The 20,125-nt window shown below is 45.6% G+C and overlaps 1 protein-coding gene across 8 annotated transcripts in view; it reads right to left on the minus strand.

Moving 5' to 3' along the window:
• The window catches only part of TBC1D1 (TBC1 domain family member 1), a 224,409-nt gene that overhangs the window by 76,542 nt on the left and 127,742 nt on the right, over positions 1-20,125 (minus strand). For 3 of the 8 annotated variants that reach the window (XM_027054124.2, XM_027054301.2, XM_027054353.2), the window contains 6 exons: positions 16,096-16,224; positions 14,580-14,666; positions 10,658-10,938; positions 8,549-8,710; positions 7,609-7,728; positions 6,524-6,663 (listed from right to left, as the gene is read on the minus strand). In XM_027054124.2, the coding sequence (XP_026909925.1) occupies positions 6,524-6,663; positions 7,609-7,728; positions 8,549-8,710; positions 10,658-10,938; positions 14,580-14,666; positions 16,096-16,224 (919 nt within the window). Of the gene's footprint in view, positions 1-4,495; positions 4,971-6,523; positions 6,664-7,608; positions 7,729-8,548; positions 8,711-10,657; positions 10,939-14,579; positions 14,667-16,095; positions 16,225-20,125 lie in introns of those variants that run through there. The other 5 variants (XM_053217463.1, XM_027054192.2, XM_053217464.1 and 2 more) reach the window with 5 other exon arrangements.

Here is a 20,125-nt window from a genome sequence, read left to right on the forward strand (position 1 = left end):
AAATTGCCTACCTACTCCAGATGGGTCTCCAAAACAAAATTCAGATTCTTGCAAACTAATTATTTCACAGATATTTTGTATATAGACAGTGAAACACCCTGAGTAAATGGCAGGCTGATATTGTTGGAGGCAGCATTTGTCCAGTTCTGTCTCCATCTCTGTCCACACTGCCTTTGTAGTTTCCTCTCTTTTAGCACACATTCCTCACTAACACCCATCTTCTCCAGGTTTTAGCCCATGTATTAAAAAATGAGAACCCGAAAGTTACAGGAAATTCTATTTCTCCTTCCCTTGTCTCCTTAACACTATGCAAACGGTTTGTAAGTCACTGGTGCTTTATTAGTATTTTGTAAGTGGGATGAAATGGGCAGGACGGTACAAATATCTGCCTCACTTTTTCAGCTCGAAAAAAAGGCTAAAAAGGTTTCCTGTCCATTTAAGTTTGCACTGCCAGAATATAAACACAAAATAGTCACAGGCGGTCACTCTGAGCATCTGAAACATTTTAAAAGGCACCATTCAGGGCTCCCTGCAAACACATTTTTATGTTCGCCACGCCCAAGTCAGGGAATGAGCTCACAGTGGCCACGTGCTGCAGACAGCCGGGCTGCCCACGGGTCCAGCCCCCAGGGAAAGGCAGGAACAGAGGCCACAAGCCACCTCTAGCAACACACAGTCTGCAGGGACAGTCTATCCAAAGCAGCAACCTTGGGGCTGTAAGGTGTCTGAGGATCTGGAGGAGTCCCAGCTGCAAGGGAACACACAGAGAGCTACAAGGGGTCCAAGCAGAAAGTGGTGGCATCGCTGTACCCTAAAGATAGGGAGCAGAGAGTGGCAGAGGATGAAGATGCCTTATCTGGGAGAAGAAAATTCACAGACATATACTGAGAAATCTCTCCCCATCCCCTGTATACTCCAGACCCAATATGGACATGGAAGAAGAGACGGCTGACCAAAGGCAAGTCCATACATTAAAAGACTCAGAAACATGTGGGTGCCTCGTGGACAGACAGGGAGACCCGTGGAGAGACAGAATAGGTGTCCAGGGCAGGTGCCTGCAGGGGAGCTCACTCCCGAAGAGGGGGCATACCCAGGAGTGATGCTGTGCATCCCCAACCGCAGCCAGGCTTGTGTGCAGTTCACAGCATGAGCTTTGGGGCATAGACCCACGTGCTCTAGTCCTGCCTCTGTCTCCCACTAGCTCTGCGGTTTGGGGAAAGTGATTTAAGCCACTCCAAGCATCTGCTCCCTCATCTGTGAAACAGGTGTAATAAAAATGCCAACCTTCATAAGGTTGACTGGGAATGAAATAATTCATATAAAGCACTTGCCATTGATGACGGCATAAGTGATTATTATTATACCAATTCAGAGTCCTAAATGCTTTTATTCTCTCTCTCCTCTCTTCCTCTTTCATATAAAGTACCTACAATACAACCCAAAAATTCATACAGTATTTAATTCTAAAAAAAGAACATAAAGGACAAGTTCCTATAGAGGAGGAAGGGAGAGGCTGGTAAGAAATCACTAATGAACAAGTACTAAGTTTGTAAAAATCTGAGCAATTTACTTGCCTTCCTTTAAAAGTCATCAAACCCACAAGGGCTAGAGAAACCAATGATAGAAATCATGAATAAGTGACTGCCAAAGCACTCTACAAGGAGATAAGTGCTCCGGGAAAGTCAGGATAAGGAGGTCAGGAATGTCTGGTGGTAGGAGGGGAAGGTGCAGTGTGAAACAGAGTGGCCAGGAGAGGCCTTGTTGAAAAGCTAATGTTAAGCAACGATCTGAAGCAGAGGAGGGAGTGAATCATGAGAATATCGGGGAAGAGCATTCCAGACCGAGGGAACAGCTATGCAAAGTCCTCAGGTGGGGCATGGGTGGCAAGAATGAGGGGCCCCCGCCGAAGCCTCCATCAGAGCAACCAGGTGGCCAATGTATCGTGGCGCTCACCTGGCGTTGCATGGGGGCCTCTCAGGACCCTTCCTGCAGGAAAGGGCGGAAAATGGACAGTCGCTCCATAGCTGGGGAAGACTCAGTGATGAGTATGGACTGGGCAGGCAGGGCAGGAGCAGCGTGCACGCAGGGCTCTGCTGTGTTCAGTACTTAAAAGCCCAGAGGGCATGGCCCGCCAACTTCACATTGCTCTGGACAACGTACTCATCACGAGACTCAAGCTTCAGAACCATCCCAAAAGGAGGACCTGAGTGGCTCCATCGCCAGCCTAGCAGCACAGAGCTCGCTTAAGATCCTCTGTCCCTCCTCCACTTGAGCATACGCACTCTCTCTCTCTCTCAAAAAATAAATAAAACGTTAAAAAAAAAAAAAAAAAAGAATTAAAGAAAAAATTTCCAAAAGGACTGGCCAAAACCAGTGCTCTAGCACTTCACAGGTACAAGGTGCTTGGGAAACAGCTTTTTAAAAAAAACCTCTTTCGAGTGCACCGAGAGAAATCAGCCCAATTTTTAAATAACAGCTAATGCCCCAAAGGACAAGATCTAGTAAGAGCCAGGAATGTGAGTCAATTACTTAAAGGAGAAACAGATTCTGTAGGGGAGGCCACATTAAGAAAACACTGAATGGCCACTCAAAGGAAGGAGGAGGCGCAGGGGAGGGCCTGGCCGAGCCAGCAGGGGTGCAGGGCCCCGCAGCAGGGGCAGTGTGCGCTCAGAGGACAGGACTTGGGCTGGACGGGACTCAGCAGTCACCCGTATGAGCACCAAGGAATGAGGGCAGTTAGGCTGGGGAAGAGCTGTAGAGGAAGTGGTGGTCTCCATGACTCCCTACCATCTGAAGAACAGGAAGTACAAGTATGTTCCGTGTGGCCGCAGAGACCAGGGATGGAAGGACAGGGAGCAGGATGTGGCTCAATCCAAGAAGTTCATCTGAAAATTCAGAACTGTTCTAAAACAGGGCAGGCTGCCATGGCCTTACTATGCTCCCAGCCACCCAGCACCAAGAGTTTTAAACCCATTACTGTTGCACATTTCAATACATTAAATACATCACCACAGGCCTGTCTCCACAATCCCCGTGAGGCACAGCCACTACGATACTGGGGCGCTATTTTGAAACCTCGAAATCCCACTGCTGGTGTTATTGCTGTTCTGTTGTTTCAGCCACAAATCACAGCTCAGCGCCCCCTCCTGGGTCTCCCTCCAGTCCCTGACCCTTCTTCCCCGCCCTCCCCAACCCCTCACAGGGCGCTGCGAGGACCTGGGGGGAAGAGAGCTCAGTGGTGGGTGGGCCTCTCCATTGAGGCAGGGGAAGAGTGAGGCAAGGCCATCCCGCTCACGCTGGCAGTTAAGAGAAATCCAAACCCCTGCCATTCGGCAAGGCAGCTCCCCCAGGGGCTCCACGCAGCAGGAAGGCCCCACGGCGCCCCCATGTGGAGGGGCTGAGGCAGGAGAAGCAGGGGGCCCAGAGTACCAGAGGGACCTTCCACACCACAGGAGGGAACTTTACACTGGAAACCTTCGCTTCACTGATTTTCTTTCTAATCTACGAATTCTGAAAGCACCTGGGTGGCTCAGTCAGTTAAGCATCCAACTCTTGATCTCAGCTCAGGTCATGATCTCACGGTTCGTGAGACTGAGCCCTGCGTAGGGCTCTGTGCTGACAGCATGAAGCCTGCTTGGGATTCTCTCTCTCCCTCTCTACCCCTCCCCTACTCATAGTCATGCACTCTGGCTCTCTCTCAGAATAAACAAACATTTTAAAAAACTGTCAGTAGAAACATCATGCTCCCTCACATCAGTCAGTGTGGTAACAGGCATAATGAATCCTGTATCACAGGGGAGAAGTTTCAACAGCTTCCAGTTCACGGCTCTTAAGGGGAAAAGCTGGGATTTAAGTGAGGCCACTTTGCTCCAGCCCTCGGAAGACGTCCTTCAATGAGCTCTAAATTCCTTCCCTAAGTGCACCTTCACGGCCACCCCAGGCCCTCCCATGCTGACAGGGGAGGTCTCTGCTCTCCAGCAATTTGCGAGCGACCCTCAGCGGCCTGCCAGGTGGACTTTCAGGTACTCCTGAGCACTGTGTCCAGTGGGGGTGATGAAAAATACCATCTGAGAGCATCAGCCCTGTTCTCAGGTCCTGGAAGACCATGCTGCCCAGGCTTCGGGGTACTGGGGGGATCCGCTCAGCACTCCAGCCTCTGGCGGAACAATCCATCGTCCCATCCATTCACTACAAACTTTTGCCCAACAGTGTTGGCTAGTCCAGAATTCATCAAGGAACCCTGTCAACTGCAAACGCCACAAACAAGAATGCAGTTTGGGGTGAAACATCCGTTTCGTACAGTATCTCCAGGCTTAACCAATTAAAAACAGAAGCTTCCAAAAAGAGAAGCTGGACACCCATGGCGAGGCTGGTGCTTCTACCTGCTAGGCCACACAAGGCCCACGTTCTCCTGTGCTGCCCATGGCTCATTCCACTCGCCCATTTGACCTTGGGGTCCCCCCAGAGAAGCAAACATTTGCCAGCACTGACTAACCTTCTGACTCCAGTTCCTCAGACCCCGACTGGGAGACACCAGTGTCCATCTGGGAACTCGCCACACTTCCTCACACAGGCAGAGAGCAAGCAGTCCCGGGGCGGGGCCTGCAGAGCTCAGTGCATTTCCTCAGCGGTCAAAGCGCCCACGAGGAGTACAGCCCCCTAGGCTGCGCACTTTATAAGCCTGGTGTTTTCCACAGCTATCAGCCCAGCAGACCCCTTTGGCTCAGAAACGTATAGAGGGAACTAGGTCACACCATCTGGCTGTTGGACTTTACCAGACAATCTACAAAAATGAAAATGAACCCTTTCAACCTTCTAAACCGATACACACTGAAATAACTCCATTTAATGACTTAAAAAAATCTCACTGCATTTATAAGGCCAGTCTTTCCAGCGTTCCTTTAATCTTGCTCCTGCTGGGAAACAACAGTATAGGAAGCTTAACACCAGTGCTCCAATCTCAATAACGGTTAACAAAAATAACTGTATCGCTTCACATTTGTATGTCTTTAGGTTTCCAAAGTACTTTTGCACTTATAATTTATTGTCATCCCATGAGCCTGGAAAAGCCAACATTCACTCTAACCATTTTATGACTCAAGGTAAGTGAAGTTATAGGATTTATATCACAAAGCTGGCAGAGCCCAAACCAGGCTCTTGTTTAATTTGGCAAAGGAGGGGCGCCTAAGTGGCTCAGTTGGTTAAATGTCCGACTCTTGATTTCAATTCAGGTCATGATCTCATGGTTCATGAGATCGAGCACCGTGTCAGGCTCTGTGCTGAGGGTGTAGAGCTGGCCTAGGATTCTCTCTCCTTCTCTCTCTGCTCCTCCCTAACTTGCATGTGCACTCTTTCTCTCTCTCTCTCTCTCTCTCTCTCTCTCTCAAAATAAATAAACTTCAAAAAAAATTAGCAGAGAATGTGTTTTTTAAATTACATATTAAGGAGAGCTCTGAGGTGAGGGTAGGGGAAGGAGGAAGAGTGGGAAGCAGCAAGAAAGAGGGCAGAGGGCAAGGGGCATGAGGAGTGGGCAGGGGTCCTCCCCCAGGGCAGCAGTGTGGAAAGTACTCTGGAAACTCTCAGGGCAGCCTGTGCTGCTTCTTAACAGATGCACAGAAGTGCATCCAGGGACAAGAATGAATCTGTGCTACACGTGGTCTGAGAAACTCAAGTAATCTTTTAAAGTCTACTGTTTTGCTTTGCTTTTCTAAAGAAAACAAAAGCTTTCTGATTAAAGAACATTACAGAAAAGAAATACCTGCTGTTGAAAAATCTGGGTCAAGAAAAAGCTTTAAGTTTCGAACTGGATTTAAACTCGTTTTTTACATTGTAACTCAACATAGGAAGGCCCAGAGACAGACAGTCCCAGCACACTCTGCCTGGGAGACACAGGCGGAATGGGAGGGCACAAGACGGTCTTCCCCCGACTCCAGACCGAGGGGCAGCAACGGAAGAGGCACGGAGGTTCCGAGGGGAACCGGAGCGCCGGGTCGGGGAGCACCCCTGCAGCCAGGCTGTGCTAAACCGACACTCGGACTGCAGCCAGGGAACGCGGGGGCAAGGGAAGGAGGCAAGTGGGGCATCAAGGACTTCCACCTGCAGCTAAGCAGTCACCACAGCTCACAGATCAGACATCCTGACCCATCTGCCACAGCCATATGCTCACCATCCAGAAACACTGCTACCACTGAGAGAACCGGTTGAGACTTTCTTGAGTCTTCTGAAAACAGGGCCGAGACCCTCCACATCCCCACGTGCCCCGGGTGAGCGGTCGGCGCAGCTCAGCGGAGGCGCCCTTTTCCACACAAGGTGCCGCAAGCTGCCAGGTCCGCTCACAGGCTTCCCTGGAACCTGAGGATCCCCTGCAAACAGCGGCAGGCCTTGTCATTTGAGCTTCTTAGCGAGGCAGCTTTAAACTCGGGAGAATTCTGACCTGAAATCTCACTTCAGCTCTCGTTTCACCGAACGCACTGCCGTGACGCACGCCAGCATCCACCTGGTTTGTTTCCAGGGTGTACGGTACCTTCGTATCTGCTGGGAGAATCGCACGCTTTCTGTGGGGTTGCCACTCGGAGGAATATCTGCTGCCGCCAGGAGTGTCTCCGCGTCTTCACGGGGGTCCCGCGGACATCGCCTAGGTGGTTAGCTTCGGAGTCAAAGTCCCTGAAAGCACAAGATGATGTCTTTATGACTGACGGGGAGATATAATCGGGTATTTTAGCTTGACTTTTTGTTCTTAAACAAAACACTACATTATAGATTATCTTCGTATAAGAGGACATAATCAGATAATCACGGACGTTGAATCAAGCCCACAGGGGGTCAACGCTCCGAAGGCACTGCTTTCTCAGAGGATGCATTTCATGAAAAGAGCAAGATTACATGCCCTTAATTCATTTCCCCTGTAAAAGGCATTAAGAAATACGCTCCACAGATCATTAGCTTCCCATTTCCTTTCTTGGTGCCACTTGAGAAAAGAGAAAGTGCTGACAGGGGCACTGGCACCAGGACCACCTTCCCCCCTGGGCTGCGGATGGGAGTGTTTTCTCGGCACAGGTGTGTACCTCCACAGATGGCCACAAACATGAGTAAAGTTCAATTACACAAGCCAATCCAGGCAGCGATTACACGGTTACTTGACAACGACAACAATCTTAATGTTTATATTTTTAAAAGTACAAAAAAAGTACGTTTATCAACACAACACTTGTAGTCTAGTCAGTGATTTTCTTCCCCTTTGCAGGATACCGTGGGGAGCCTGGTGACTTCCACCTGCAGCTAAGCAGTCACCATAGCTCACAGATCAGACATCCTGACCCATCTGCCGCAGCCATATGCTCACCATCCAGAAACACTGCTACCACTGAGAGAACCGGTTGAGACTTTCTTGAGCCTTCCGAAAACAATGCATTAATAAACTAGTCCTAGTCAAAACTGGAGAACAAGTTGACTTTTTTTCAAGTGACATTCGGTAAGAAAGCATAAGAAAGAAGATAACAATCCTTTAGCTAAAATGATTTAAGTGTCAAAAAAAACAGCTGAAAAATCCCTGTATATCAATAGTTCAACACTTGTACCCAGGCTTGATATATCTAAATTAAACCCTACCTTTTTGTGCTCATAAAATCAGAGGTGTTATTTTCATCTACAGGAGCCAGAAATTTTAGAAAGTTTGGCACAGAGGAAGAAGAACGAAGTTTTTTCCGCAGGGCATTACGGTAGGAGATGCTGAGAGTTTGGTTGCGAAGAGAGTTTAGGATAAAGAGATACAAACACAAAAAGTATAAAATATAAGCTTCAAAATAAACACTTCAGTTCTCACGCTAAGAAAATTAAATCAGGTAAGAAATTTAAGTTTACAAATGAGATTTAACTTTTGTATTCAGTCAATAAAATTCTATTTAAATGAGTGGAATCTACGAGCGCCTTTGAGAACATCAGTCCATTCAGCCATGCGCGTGGATAAGCTCTAGAGACCTGCTGTACGACACAGTGCCTGTGGTTAGCAATGCTGGGCTGTGCACTCTAAAAATGCACTAAGAGCATCTCATGTTAAGCATTCTTACCAGAATACAATAAAACGTAAAAAATCAGTCCATCTCCCAAAATGACTTTTCCTTTCAACTGGAAAAAAATAACTTTCCTAAATTAATGATGAAGTTTCTGATTTGGCACAAACCCCAGCACATACAATCAAATGCAGTTGCTGATTGTGTGTCTATGTGTGTACAGCAGGGCAGGGGTAGGTGAAAATAAGTATATAAGAAATGGCTTGACATCAAGACCTGGCAATAGTAACTAATCCATGGTAAATTAAGTAATCCATGGTAAATTAAGTCAGTTCGGATGACAGACTGAAAATAAAATCAAAAACAGACCAGCACGCGTGCGGGCGCGCACACACACACACACACACAGGCACGCACACAGGCACGCACACAGATGCAGTGGCCCCGGGTTCTCTCCCGCGTGCCATGCAGCTCATCCTCTCTGTGTGAACCTCCCGGGAAGACAAACCACACTGAACTTGCCGTGTGAGTGTGCTCACCTCTTTGGCACAGCATTCCCACTTTGTTCTCCGCTCGAGCTATGCTTTAGGTACTTAAAAAAATTTGGCGAGGAGGCAGAGGGGTTAAGACGAGGTGGAGGAGCAGGAGCTGAAGACTGACCTGAGCAACTTTTAGACTCGCCAACGGGTGGATGATTCACACTAAATAGCAATTAGAGAGAAAGCAGGGCGATTAGCGGGAAGAGGAGGGGACACCGGTGGGGCGGGGGGGGGGGGGGGGGGGCAGACAGGCAGACACAGAGGGATCAGGCAAGAACGGGCTAGGCTGCCGGTGTCCCCATATGTAAACACCAGCTGTCACGGAGCCAGAGGGCTGCTCTTCACTTCTCTTCTGAGTCCACTGTCTCGTTGGCAAAGGTAGTTCTCAGTTTAAAAAAAAAAAAAAAAAAAAAGGAGCATTCTTGACCATTCCTCACAAATGTGCGCACCCAACAGTACTTTTTCCTCCGTTCCCTTTTGAGGAACTGACAGCAATTTTTTTTGTTTGTTTTTTATTTAAACCAAAAGCAAAGGAAAGCAAAACAAACTCCAGAGTTTTTAAAATACATTTCTCTTTAAAATGAACAATAACTGGCCTTGAGTTCAGTGTCTCATTTCTCGTGTGTAAATGAGGGAAGAGTTCACAAGGGAGCAGAAAGCAAAACGGGTCTGCTGTGGGGGGGCGGGGGGAGGCGGGCACTTCTCCATCGTCTCCTCACCTCTGGCCAGCAAGACGCATCAGGAAGCTGCATTCTTGGGGGAGCAGGGAAATGTACTGTCAGGGACACACATTTCCTACCACCTCGGCTCCTGTGAAAACTGCAGGCTTAGCAAGAGAACTAGGAATCTCTGGACAAGGATGTTTCCATGATCGCTGAAAATCCCAGAAAGAGGGCTGGGAAGGCAGCAGGGGGCAGAAGTAATGGGTATACAGGGTTTTAAGAAGATGACAAGATCCCCATACACCCTCCAACTATGCTTGTCTCTAAAATGTCCTATGTTAAATACTACCTTCTGCTGTGCCTCCTGCTTTGGGGTCATATATGCAGCCAAGTTCTCAAAAACCATCATAACTATTCTCAATCGCCGACTGGAAAAAAGCCGAGAGCCTCTGCTACGTCCTTCAAATACTGTTTCATTTCTGTACTCATAACATTTCAAACACCTCTGTACAGACTCTGACTCTGCATTACCCGTGCATGACCCCCACGGACACACATCAGTCCAGGGAGGGCAGCAACTACATGTAGGTGTGGCCCTTACATATATTATGAAGTGAAGGATTTTAAAAGATTTTTAGTTTTTTAAAGATTTTTAAACTCTATGACCGTCTATGGTCTCTGACAGTTACAGGGCCAAATTAATTGCAAGGGACGCCAGAAGGAACCAGGAGAATTTCTACTACCACATTGCTTACCCATCTCTATCACCAGGAAATCGAAACACTCATGACAGCCAAATTACTGAAATTAGTAAATCTGGTTAGCAAAATCTAGAACTCTCCCACGGAAGATTTCAGAAAGCCTCTGTTCCAATTGTGTCACCCACAGAAGCTAAGCGAATTTGCCCAGGTCACAAGGCCTGCCCGGTCGGGACAGAGCGACACCCAGAACCCAACACCACGCGTCTGCAGAGGCATCCACACCGCCTCTCGCGCTCTGCTGGGAACTGAACGCTGCCTCTCCCTCCCACCACAGAAATGTTCCAGGTTTACAAATGAGTGGACTCACCTGCTCGCCCCTTGGCCGTTTTCCGTCACAGCCAGCAGCCAAGCTCCAGTACTCCTGCCTCTCACGGTGCTGGAGCCGTGATTACTATGCGCTTAGAGGGCCATTTCTGCTCCGTTTTTACCTGCTTCCTCCTGATCCCTGTACTTGCTACTTGAACAAGTAATAAGGGTCTCTTAACGTCTACACGTTTCCCATGGGAGGAAGGTGGGGGAGGAACAGAACACGCCTTCAGGCTTTGGCTTTTTAAGCCAAGAGCAGAACCTGACTCAAGTCTCTCTCTCACCCAATAAACATACCTGGGCTGCACATACCTGGTTAATAACAGATATGCCCCAGCTATTTTTGTAAAAACAGATTTACATTTTTAAACAAATCTTACTTTCGTTCATGAGGCGTCTCTGTGCTCACTGAGTGATACCTCATAAGTTTCCTCTGGGCGACCCCTGGAGACCCCTGTGCCGGTTCTGGAGGCTCCTCGCATTGCACAGGGAAGTGACTCAGGGTGTTCGCCCGCCTTCTGAAGCCCTGCTGGGGCGTCAGTGGGGCAGGCTCTTCAGCGGGCCGGCTCTCTGAGTCACTGGACAGGTCATCCGAGGAGCCGAGGAGCCTGAAGGAGCTGTCAGAGGCGGGCACGGCCTCTCTGTCACACCCAGATGGCTCCTGGTGGTGGGGGGACAGCAGGTCAGACACATCACAGGGAATCTGTGAGACTTACAAACCTCTCATCCCAGTGGCAGGAAAACATTTTGATACATAAGCACATCTGACTATAATGCCACCTAGAGGCCACCAAAAATAGAAGGAAATGAAGGCTCATTAAGTGGCAGCTCATCAGAGACAAATTGTTATTAGGCTGCTGGACCACTAGGGAGACTGCCCCAATGCAAGCTGACGGAGGGACTGTTGTGAGCAAAGCTGTAAATAATCCCGTCTCCCTGTAAAAGACTCTACTGTGCTTTCAAGAAGCATGTGGAGTCTTGTAGAACTTGTCTGCCCAGTTTAAACAAATCAAGAAGTTCTTCATCTCTGCTGAGTATGTGTATTTTATACCTGCATTTTAAGGCTCTCTGATTTTGATCTAATGTTGACATTCAACTTGGTAATCCTGAGGTTAAAAACTATATCCTATATTATTCTCACAATATGAAAAATCTCTCCTTAGCACTTCTTGCCACGATTCAGGGCAAATCATTTAACCTCTTTCTGTACCTAAATTTTTCTCATCTATAAAAGGGTAGAACGAAGATTTATCTCACTGGGTTTCAAGAGGTAAGCAAGATAATATAAGTGAGAGTTTGCTGTAAAATGTTATACAAATATAAGTTACTGTACCAGGAATTCAGTGGATCTACTGAGTGGGTAACTCACACATCTATTGGGAATCATGACAATATTTTAATACCATTGTCTTTCAAGATTCATACTTTTTCAAAGAGATAACTACTACTCAGGCAATCCTACACTTAGTGCGGCACCCAAGACATGGTTGGTGGCCAATATATTCTTTTCCAGTCAAAAAATGTAAAATAAGGGGAGGTATGCCAGTTTGCCCCTGAGAAAATTGCTAGAAGAGATAAATAAATCAACATGAAAAAAGTAAAATGAAATGAATGCATGTCATGATGGACTGGAGAATCTAAATTCTATGTGTTCACTTGATATACAGTGGCGTACCTTTCAAACGGTAGGCACTAAAGATTTTCATTTTTAGAAATATATGTTTATTGAGGGGAGAGATTATATACATTTAATTCTCAAGGAAATAGATAGGAAAAACTTAATTCCCAACATACTATGAAATATTAATTACCTTTAAACATGGCAGAAATTTTCCATTCTCTAAGACCCTGTACTTCCAAAGATCCTTTTAAGGATTTAAAATTTTGTCTAAGGGGCACCTGGGTGGCTCAGTCGGTTAGAGGCCGACTTCGGCTCAGGTCATGATCTCGCGGTCCGTGAGTTCGAGCCCCACATCGGGCTCTGTGCTGACAGCTCAGAGCCTGGAGCCTGTTTCAGATTCTGTGTCTCCCTCTCTCTGACCCTCTCCCATTCATGCTCTGTCTCTCTCTGTCTCAAAAATAAATAAACATTAAAAAAAATTTAAAAAAAAATAATAAAATTTTGTCTAAGACAATACATCATAGCAAACAATCTCCATTATGCAAGGCTGTTCATCTCAACTTTTATTAATATCCCTCCAAATTACAGGAAAGAGCTAATCCTCAGCTTAATCTTACACCTAAAAGGGCTACTCGGATGTTTCTCAACTCTTAGATGATCAATTTCTGGGTTAAGATCCAATTACATAAAAAAAGTATCTTTACAATAGTTTCTCAATCTCAGGATAAAAAAAGATGTAAAGAAGTACACATAAAGATCCTCCCACACACAACTCAAACAGGCGGCTTCTGAAAGTTGTGTTTCTCTTAAGATGACCTAGAAATTCAAGTTACATGTGTGTTCCTAGATCTGGGCTTTGGAGAAGAATACAAAACAAACAATAAGACTTCCTGGAAAAGTCACTGGAGTGACATGAACGTCACGGTTATCTTTACTTGCACTGCTCTGGAATGCTTCTCCCTGTCCACTGCCACAGGCAGAATGCCTATACTTGAAAATGAAATTCAAAAGCACCACTGCTCCTGCTTCCGTGCTTTCTGTGCTTCCGTTGATCAAAATAACTTCCCTTCCACTTGTTCCCGGGACTGCTAAGTAACCACCCTGTCTTATTCGAAACTCTCAGGGCTCCTACTATATTCTGCTTGATGCTGGTGTTGAGTATCTGTCATCTCCCAGATAAGTTCCTCAGGGCAGGGGCTTTGTCCCACTCATCTGTATACAGCAGATAAACCATACCATTTCCAAACTTGAAATAAACTGTGGGGTAGAACCAGTATGTGGTAGATGGAGGTCAGATGATGCTCTGTCCCACTAGATTTTAACTCAGAAAATCATATTCAGAAGACTGGTGTCCAGGGCCTCGCTCCCCATGGGGGAGAGCGGTGCACAGACCTCGGAGCTTGTCAGAAATGCAGCATCTCAGGCCCCACACAGGTCTACTGAATCAGAATCTGCATTTTCACCAGAACCCCATTAAAGGTGCACCTGAGAATCTGAGAAGCACCCTTTCAAGGCAGTGTTTCTCAAGTAATAGACTTTTTGTCCCAAGCAATAGACATTTTTAAAGTAAAAAAACAACTGAAAATAACATTATGTATCAGGTTGTCTACAGCAAATATTGTTTTGTGAAATTTTAATTTTGGGTATAAGTGTGTATGTATGTTTGTGAATCATTTTGCTACATTAAATGAGTTTCCTGCTGTTGGCTATGGTCTAAAAACTTTGAAAGCCACATGCCCAGGAGGAAACTCAGAAGAACTTAAGAGTTCCTGTGGTCAGGAGCTGGCCTCCACAAAACTTACCTCTCATTTGCATCTGTCAGAGCTCTGGTAGCAGAAGGAAAGCTGGCCTCCCTAGCACAAACCCCAAATTCACTTTCTGGTGGTTAAAAAAGCTGAAAATGCTTAAATGTCTAGAAAGTAAGAAATTAACACAAGGACAGAGACACAGGTTTGTTGCTGAACAGAACCACAGGCTTGCTCACTATCACAAAGCCGTGCTTGGTGACAGACGCGAGGGGTGGAGCTCAGCTATTTATGAAAACAGTAGTATTTCATTATAATCACAGAGCTAGCCCAAGGGTAAAGTTCGTTCAGGAATTCAGGTTCCATATTTCATGGAACTCCCAGACCCACTCTTGAGGTGTTCCCAATTTCAATTATTTTCAACACAGGGAAAGAAGTCCATTGGCTGCGTTGTGATAAATTATCTCTTAATGGTCTAAAATTGACATCTTGTTGGGGCACCTGGGTGGCTCAGTCCATTAAGCGTCCGACTTCAGCTCATGTCCTGATCTTGCGGTTTGTGAGTTTGAGACCCGCTCAGCCTCTGTGCTGATGGCTCAGAGCCTGGAGCCTGCTTTAGATTCTGTGTCTCCCTCTCTCTCTGCTCCTCCCCCGCCTGCACTCTGTCTCCTCTCTTTCAAAAATAAACACTAAAAAGGATTAAAATAAAATAATTAAATTGTCATCTTGCTTCTTTGCTTACAGAATGGCCATCTGCTTTGTTATGTGAAACTTCTAAGTTACAGAATTGTAAGACCAGCCCTCCCCCTGCACCAAGAAGTCTGCAGGCACCAAACTTTTCATGATTGAAGACAGGAGGCTTCCTTCATTCCCTCTGTAGGCTCTGCAGGTGACAGATGAGCATGAACCATGTCACATAGAGGGAAATGCACTTACTTTGCTGGTGTTACTTAATGTGCTAGACAAGGAGCTGTCCAGATCCAGACTGGCAGAATGTTCCTGTAGGCCTCTGGCTTTACTACCCTACAAAAAGAAAAGCAGTCAAGTTACGCTCCCTTAGGCTTTTGCAAAGGCATCAGCTAGAAGCTGCGTGGTCTAGCTAAGCATCTCAGGAAAAATGCATCTAGTGAGAAATGCTGCTGAGCACATACGTGCATTAAGATAACCAACACTGCTTTTTTTTTTTTTCTTAACAACACATCAACCTAAGTGTTCTTGAGCACCTCGTGGATTAGTCATTTGGCAGGGACGATGGGCAGAAAGAAGAGAGAATCTGTGAAGAAAAGCAAGCGCTACAGCAAGCACACTCAACACCTCTCTCCCGAGTCACGAGCTGTCACAACCTGCCTGCTGTATGACAATCAGACAACATTCTACTTGGGGGGCTCCCAAAGGTGGCCACCTGGTTTTGTAAATGGATGTTTTTGAATTATCTCTAAGGATGCTGCAAAGTGCTCAGAAATATCTTCAAACAAAATAAAATTCAGTTTTCTTTCAAAAACAAGTATGACTTAAATGGATTGTGTCATGAAATTAAAAAAACGAAAACAGAAACAAAACTATAAGATACTGCAAGCTCCAGAATGGTGTGAAATGTTGAAAGAAAATCAAACTCTGCTTTCTCAGGAGTGCCGTGAAAGGTTATCTGCACCCGTTGGGGTGGGGAACACAGCAGGTAATTTCTTAAGGAACTCCCACATTGGTGTATACGTATACTTCGTTCTTCCTGTAGAGCTGCAGTCTGCAAACTTTTCTGTTTTAGAGAGCCACACAATAAATCTCTTATCTTAGGCTTTGTGGCAACTACTCAACTCTGCACAAAAGCAAACTAAGGAAACAGGTAAATGAATGGATGTGGCTGGGTTCCAAAACTTTATTTACAAAAACAGGAGGTGGGTGGCGTTTGGCCCAAGAGCCACAGTTCACTGACCCGCCACAGAGAGTTCCAGACACATACCAGCAGCAGCCGATGGTAAATGGTTTTCTAGGCTGTGCCTCGTGGCACTAGGGAGAACTGGACCCACACTTTACCGTACTCTGTGCCCTTCACAGAGGCCGGCCAATGAAGAACATCCTTTTGGGAAACAAAAAATACCATGGAGTATAAGAGAATTGGTTTTAACCTAAACCAAGTTAAAAAGTGTCGGTAACATTGCTGTAAGATGGAGAAGACATTAAAAAGCTTTTACCCTCCTAGATTTTATAGCAAACACTCATGGCACAAAAGCAAAGATTTAAGGGGCGCCTATCTGGCTCAGTGGGTAGAACATGTGACTTGATCTTGGGGTCAAGTTTGAGCCCCACGATGGGTGTACAAATTACTTACTTACTTACTAAATAAATAAATAAACAAACAAACAAACAAAATTTTATTTAAAAAGGCAAAGAACTGAATCTTATGTTCTCTTTAAAAGTGATTTTCACTTAAATTAGGAGAGATTATGCTACTTACCCGGGACAAAATACTTTCTAAAGACTCTGTTAAAGATCTCTTTGCTTTGTTTTTCAGCATATCCAGCCTCAGTCGAGTGGCACTAGGTGGTAACTCACTTCCAATATTCTCCGCTGCAATCTGTGATGTCTAAAAAGTGAAACCATGAAAAGTTAAGTAAGTCACTTACAGCTTCCTTCCTTCCTTCCTTCCTTCCTTCCTTCCTTCCTTCCTTCCTTCCTTCCACCCTCCCTCCCTCCCTCCCTCCCTCCCTCCCTCCCTTCCTTAAGGAATGATAAGTCTCCAGGATGCATCTTTTTGCCCCCAGGCCATGATTCTGATCCTGTGCCCTCATCTGCTCCTCCACAGCATGGCTGCAGGTCCAGGAACTAGTTTGCCTCGAAGAGTTGCTCTGACCGCTCCAAATGAAAGGACGTAAGGTGCTTGGAAACGACTCAATTAACAAAGTTCGAGAGCTCAGGCTCTGCGGTCAGATCAGAGACGTGTCACTCACTAACTGACCTTGTACAAGTTACTTTCTCTCTCCTAGCCTTCGTTTCTAGAATCCTCTGTCAACTCAGACCCACCTGAAGATCTAATCATAATGCTGTGTTGTGAGATTAAAACAGGTAAATCATATAAAGCATTGAGCAGAGTTTCTGGTACAAAAGTGGCCATTATTAGCTCTTCAAAGTACATTATAATTTATCTTTGGGGGCATCTCAGAGGTTGAAACAAAATAAATTTTATCAACTGAAGAATCCACTCCATCACCCTAAATTAATCCCCTCGTTGCTTTCTGTGGAGCTCGGTCTCCTCCACTTCTTCCTCTCTCCCTCCTAACTGTGTCTGTCACCCTTTCCCTCTGTGCCCAAGCTTGTCCCCCTAACTGACCACAAGATGAAGCTGACAACGTAACGGCATTTGGATGCCAACCACTAAATGAGGTTTAATGTTACTCATTAACAAAGAGGTATATTAAAAAAAAAAAAAAAAAACTACAAAAAACCTCTACATTAAATTGCTTCCTACCTCTATGGAGTCTTGCCTGATTGCTTTCTGCTAGACAATGATTTTTTTTTTTTTTTTTTAAGAAAACCACATGAACGAGCCCATCCTCCAATACTCTAAACTCCGACCATTCTTTGTTGTTACACATTCAAAGCATGCAGCAAAGTGTACAGACTAATACAACAAATCCCACCCCCACCCCCAGCTCTGGCCAAGTGAACATGCAGGTGTCGAGAAGAGTGAGGAGCGCGGGCTCTGGAGCTCTGCCCAGGTGAGATGGTCCTCTGACGCTTCCTAGCTCTGTGGCCTTGGACAGGTAATTACCCGCTGCCCCCTCGGGTCATCCACCTGCAGACTGAGGACACACAGGGAGCTCTCCTCACAGAGTGCTCACGAGCATTACATGAATTAATGCACATGAGAGCACTCAGAACATGCCTGATACTCTGTAAATGTCAGCAATCGTGATTATTAGCTAGTGTTTTCTACGTCTAATAGAAAACATGACAGACATCTCTGAAGCCTCCTGGAGCCACTCTCCATTTTTCATCTGCACAAATAAGCCCTCTCCTGAGTCTGGTGTCCGTCAACTCATTTTTTATAACTTTATATATACATATGTATCCATGAAACATATATGATGGTTTACATATAGTGGAAGCTTTACATGAATGTATCATCCTGTACATACTCTTCCATAATGACCTTTTCTCTTTCAAAGCTGTTTTTGAGATTTATCCACGTTGACAAATATTCTTTGATTCACTCACTTTAGTTAGAGTGTAGCAGTTCACCGGATGACAACACAATGCATTCATGTTCCTGTGGTTAAACACAGATTCCCTTCTGTTTTTACAAAGGAGACTGTGCTTCTCTCTCTTGAACAGAGCTCCTTACCACTCAGGCGAAAGGTTTTGCAAGGGAAGTACTTAGAAATGTCCTTGCTGGGTCTCTACGGCTGTGTGTCTTCACATGTACCAGACACTGTCAAATTTTTCTCCCCTAAATGGTACTAATTCATAGTCCCAGTACATGAGAGTTCACTTTTACATGGTCTTGTGGGATTTTTAAATTTCTACTGACTTGGCGGATAGAGATGGTCTCTTAATTTGTTTTCCCCTGATTCCTACGTCATCAAGCATTTTTTTTATTTTATTCAGTTATTTGCTGGTCAAAGACTTCATGTCTTGTTTCAAACAATGAAATCCTAATTCATCTATGACTGCCACGTTTTTCATGAGGCATAAATGAGAAAGAAAGGTTCTGATAAGAGCTACCTCTTGGCTTTGTCTACTCATCAGCGTTTTACTTCCGTAAGAATTAGAACGTGCATTAAAAGAATGACGACCAGCTTAGGACTTCCCTCAGGGGAGACCATCACTTATCTTTGTGTTTTCACAGGGTATACTGAGCACGCTCTGGACACTTCATGCTTGCTCGCCAAAGAATGAGTGAATGAGCAGTGAGCACCAGGCAGGCCCATGGGAAACACGTGCCTGAGGGAACAGACCCCCTCACCCAATAGTGACTAAGTGCCCGCCAAACATGAGGCACCACGGGCAGGTGCCTGACTCCCTGCAGCTGGTCCTGTGCGATCATTTACCAAGGAGGAGCCTGTCCACACTTGAGGCAGCCTCCAGTGCAAAGGGAGGGAGCCACACAGGACCCTCAGGGGCCTGTCCTGGACTCACCGCCGGTCCTCTCACACGGCCCAACCCACGACAGACGGGCGAGCTCTGTGCACGAGCGTCTGGAGCCAAGTTTTAAATTCTGCGGCCAGACTAAGTTCTCAGGTCAGAACCCACCAACCTGTGGCGCCACAACGTACCTACTAGCGGCCTTATTCATCACAACTAGCACCTAGAAGGGGCTTGAGCGTCCGTCAAAAGGAGGATGGACAAAAGCTGTCGTGTTGGCACAAGGAAGGAAAGGGAAGCGCTGACGCACACAACAACGTGGATGACGAGCAGGGACATCAGGTGAAGTGGAAGAAGCCAGAAACAATAAAGCACGTACTGTATGATTCCATCCATTAAAGTCCCACAACAGGCAAAATTAGTCTGTGGTAAAAATAATCAAAACCATGGTTGTCTGCAGGGAGGAGTAGTGAGGACTAGAAAAGAGGTCTGGGGGTACATTCTGCCATCCACCTTGATGGGAGCCTGGGCCACCTCAATGTATGAAGACCTCAAAACTCCACAAATGGTACACTCAAGATCTGTGCAACTTACAAGATCTAAATCTCCAAAAACTTGTGAACAAATACTGAGTACAGTTAAAAATGTAGCTATGGGCTAAGGTATTTGGGAATAAAGAGTACTAATATCAGAAATTTACTTTAAAAGTCATCAAAAACAAGGTGATATAATAGACAGACATACGGGAAAGTAAATATTACAAAATGCTACAAACGGTATAATCTGCATGGTGGGTATGTGAATGTTCACTGTTTCTTTCAACTTTCCTGCATGTCTGAAATCTTTCAAAATAAAACGTCAGAAAAAAACTCTACTGGAAAACGGACCCGGGCAAATCAGTGAGTACTTATAGAACATTTAACTTTGTTAGGTAAGCTCCTAAAAAGCATCATGATTACGATAATGTCCTTGGACCTCAGACACAATGGCTCTACCATTCCCTAATACGCTGCTTGACTTCTGTTCCCACGTCCCCATCCCTAACAATGGTATTAGACCACCCGCCTCAAAAGAGCTGAAGAAGAAATGGAATCATTCATGCAAAAAATTAGAACCTTGTCTGGTACATGGCAAACATTCATTAAGTGTCAGATGAGTGAATACTGTAAGTTTTTTGCACCAGCTCTATATATACAAGTGGAAATAATATGTTCATCGACTAAAATGCAACACCTTCTAACTTTATTACTTTACAGGTCTTTGCCCAAACTGCTTCTACTTTTTCCATAAGAACAAAATCTCATTCAGTTTGTTTTCTATTTTACGAAACTGAGTCCTCTGGCAGCTCTCCAACACTATCACTTTAGTCACTGAAAAGCACAAACAGATCACTGGCTCTAACG

This window comes from Acinonyx jubatus, chromosome B1 (assembly GCF_027475565.1).
Source record: "Acinonyx jubatus isolate Ajub_Pintada_27869175 chromosome B1, VMU_Ajub_asm_v1.0, whole genome shotgun sequence".
Classification (NCBI taxonomy): Eukaryota; Metazoa; Chordata; class Mammalia; order Carnivora; family Felidae; genus Acinonyx; species Acinonyx jubatus.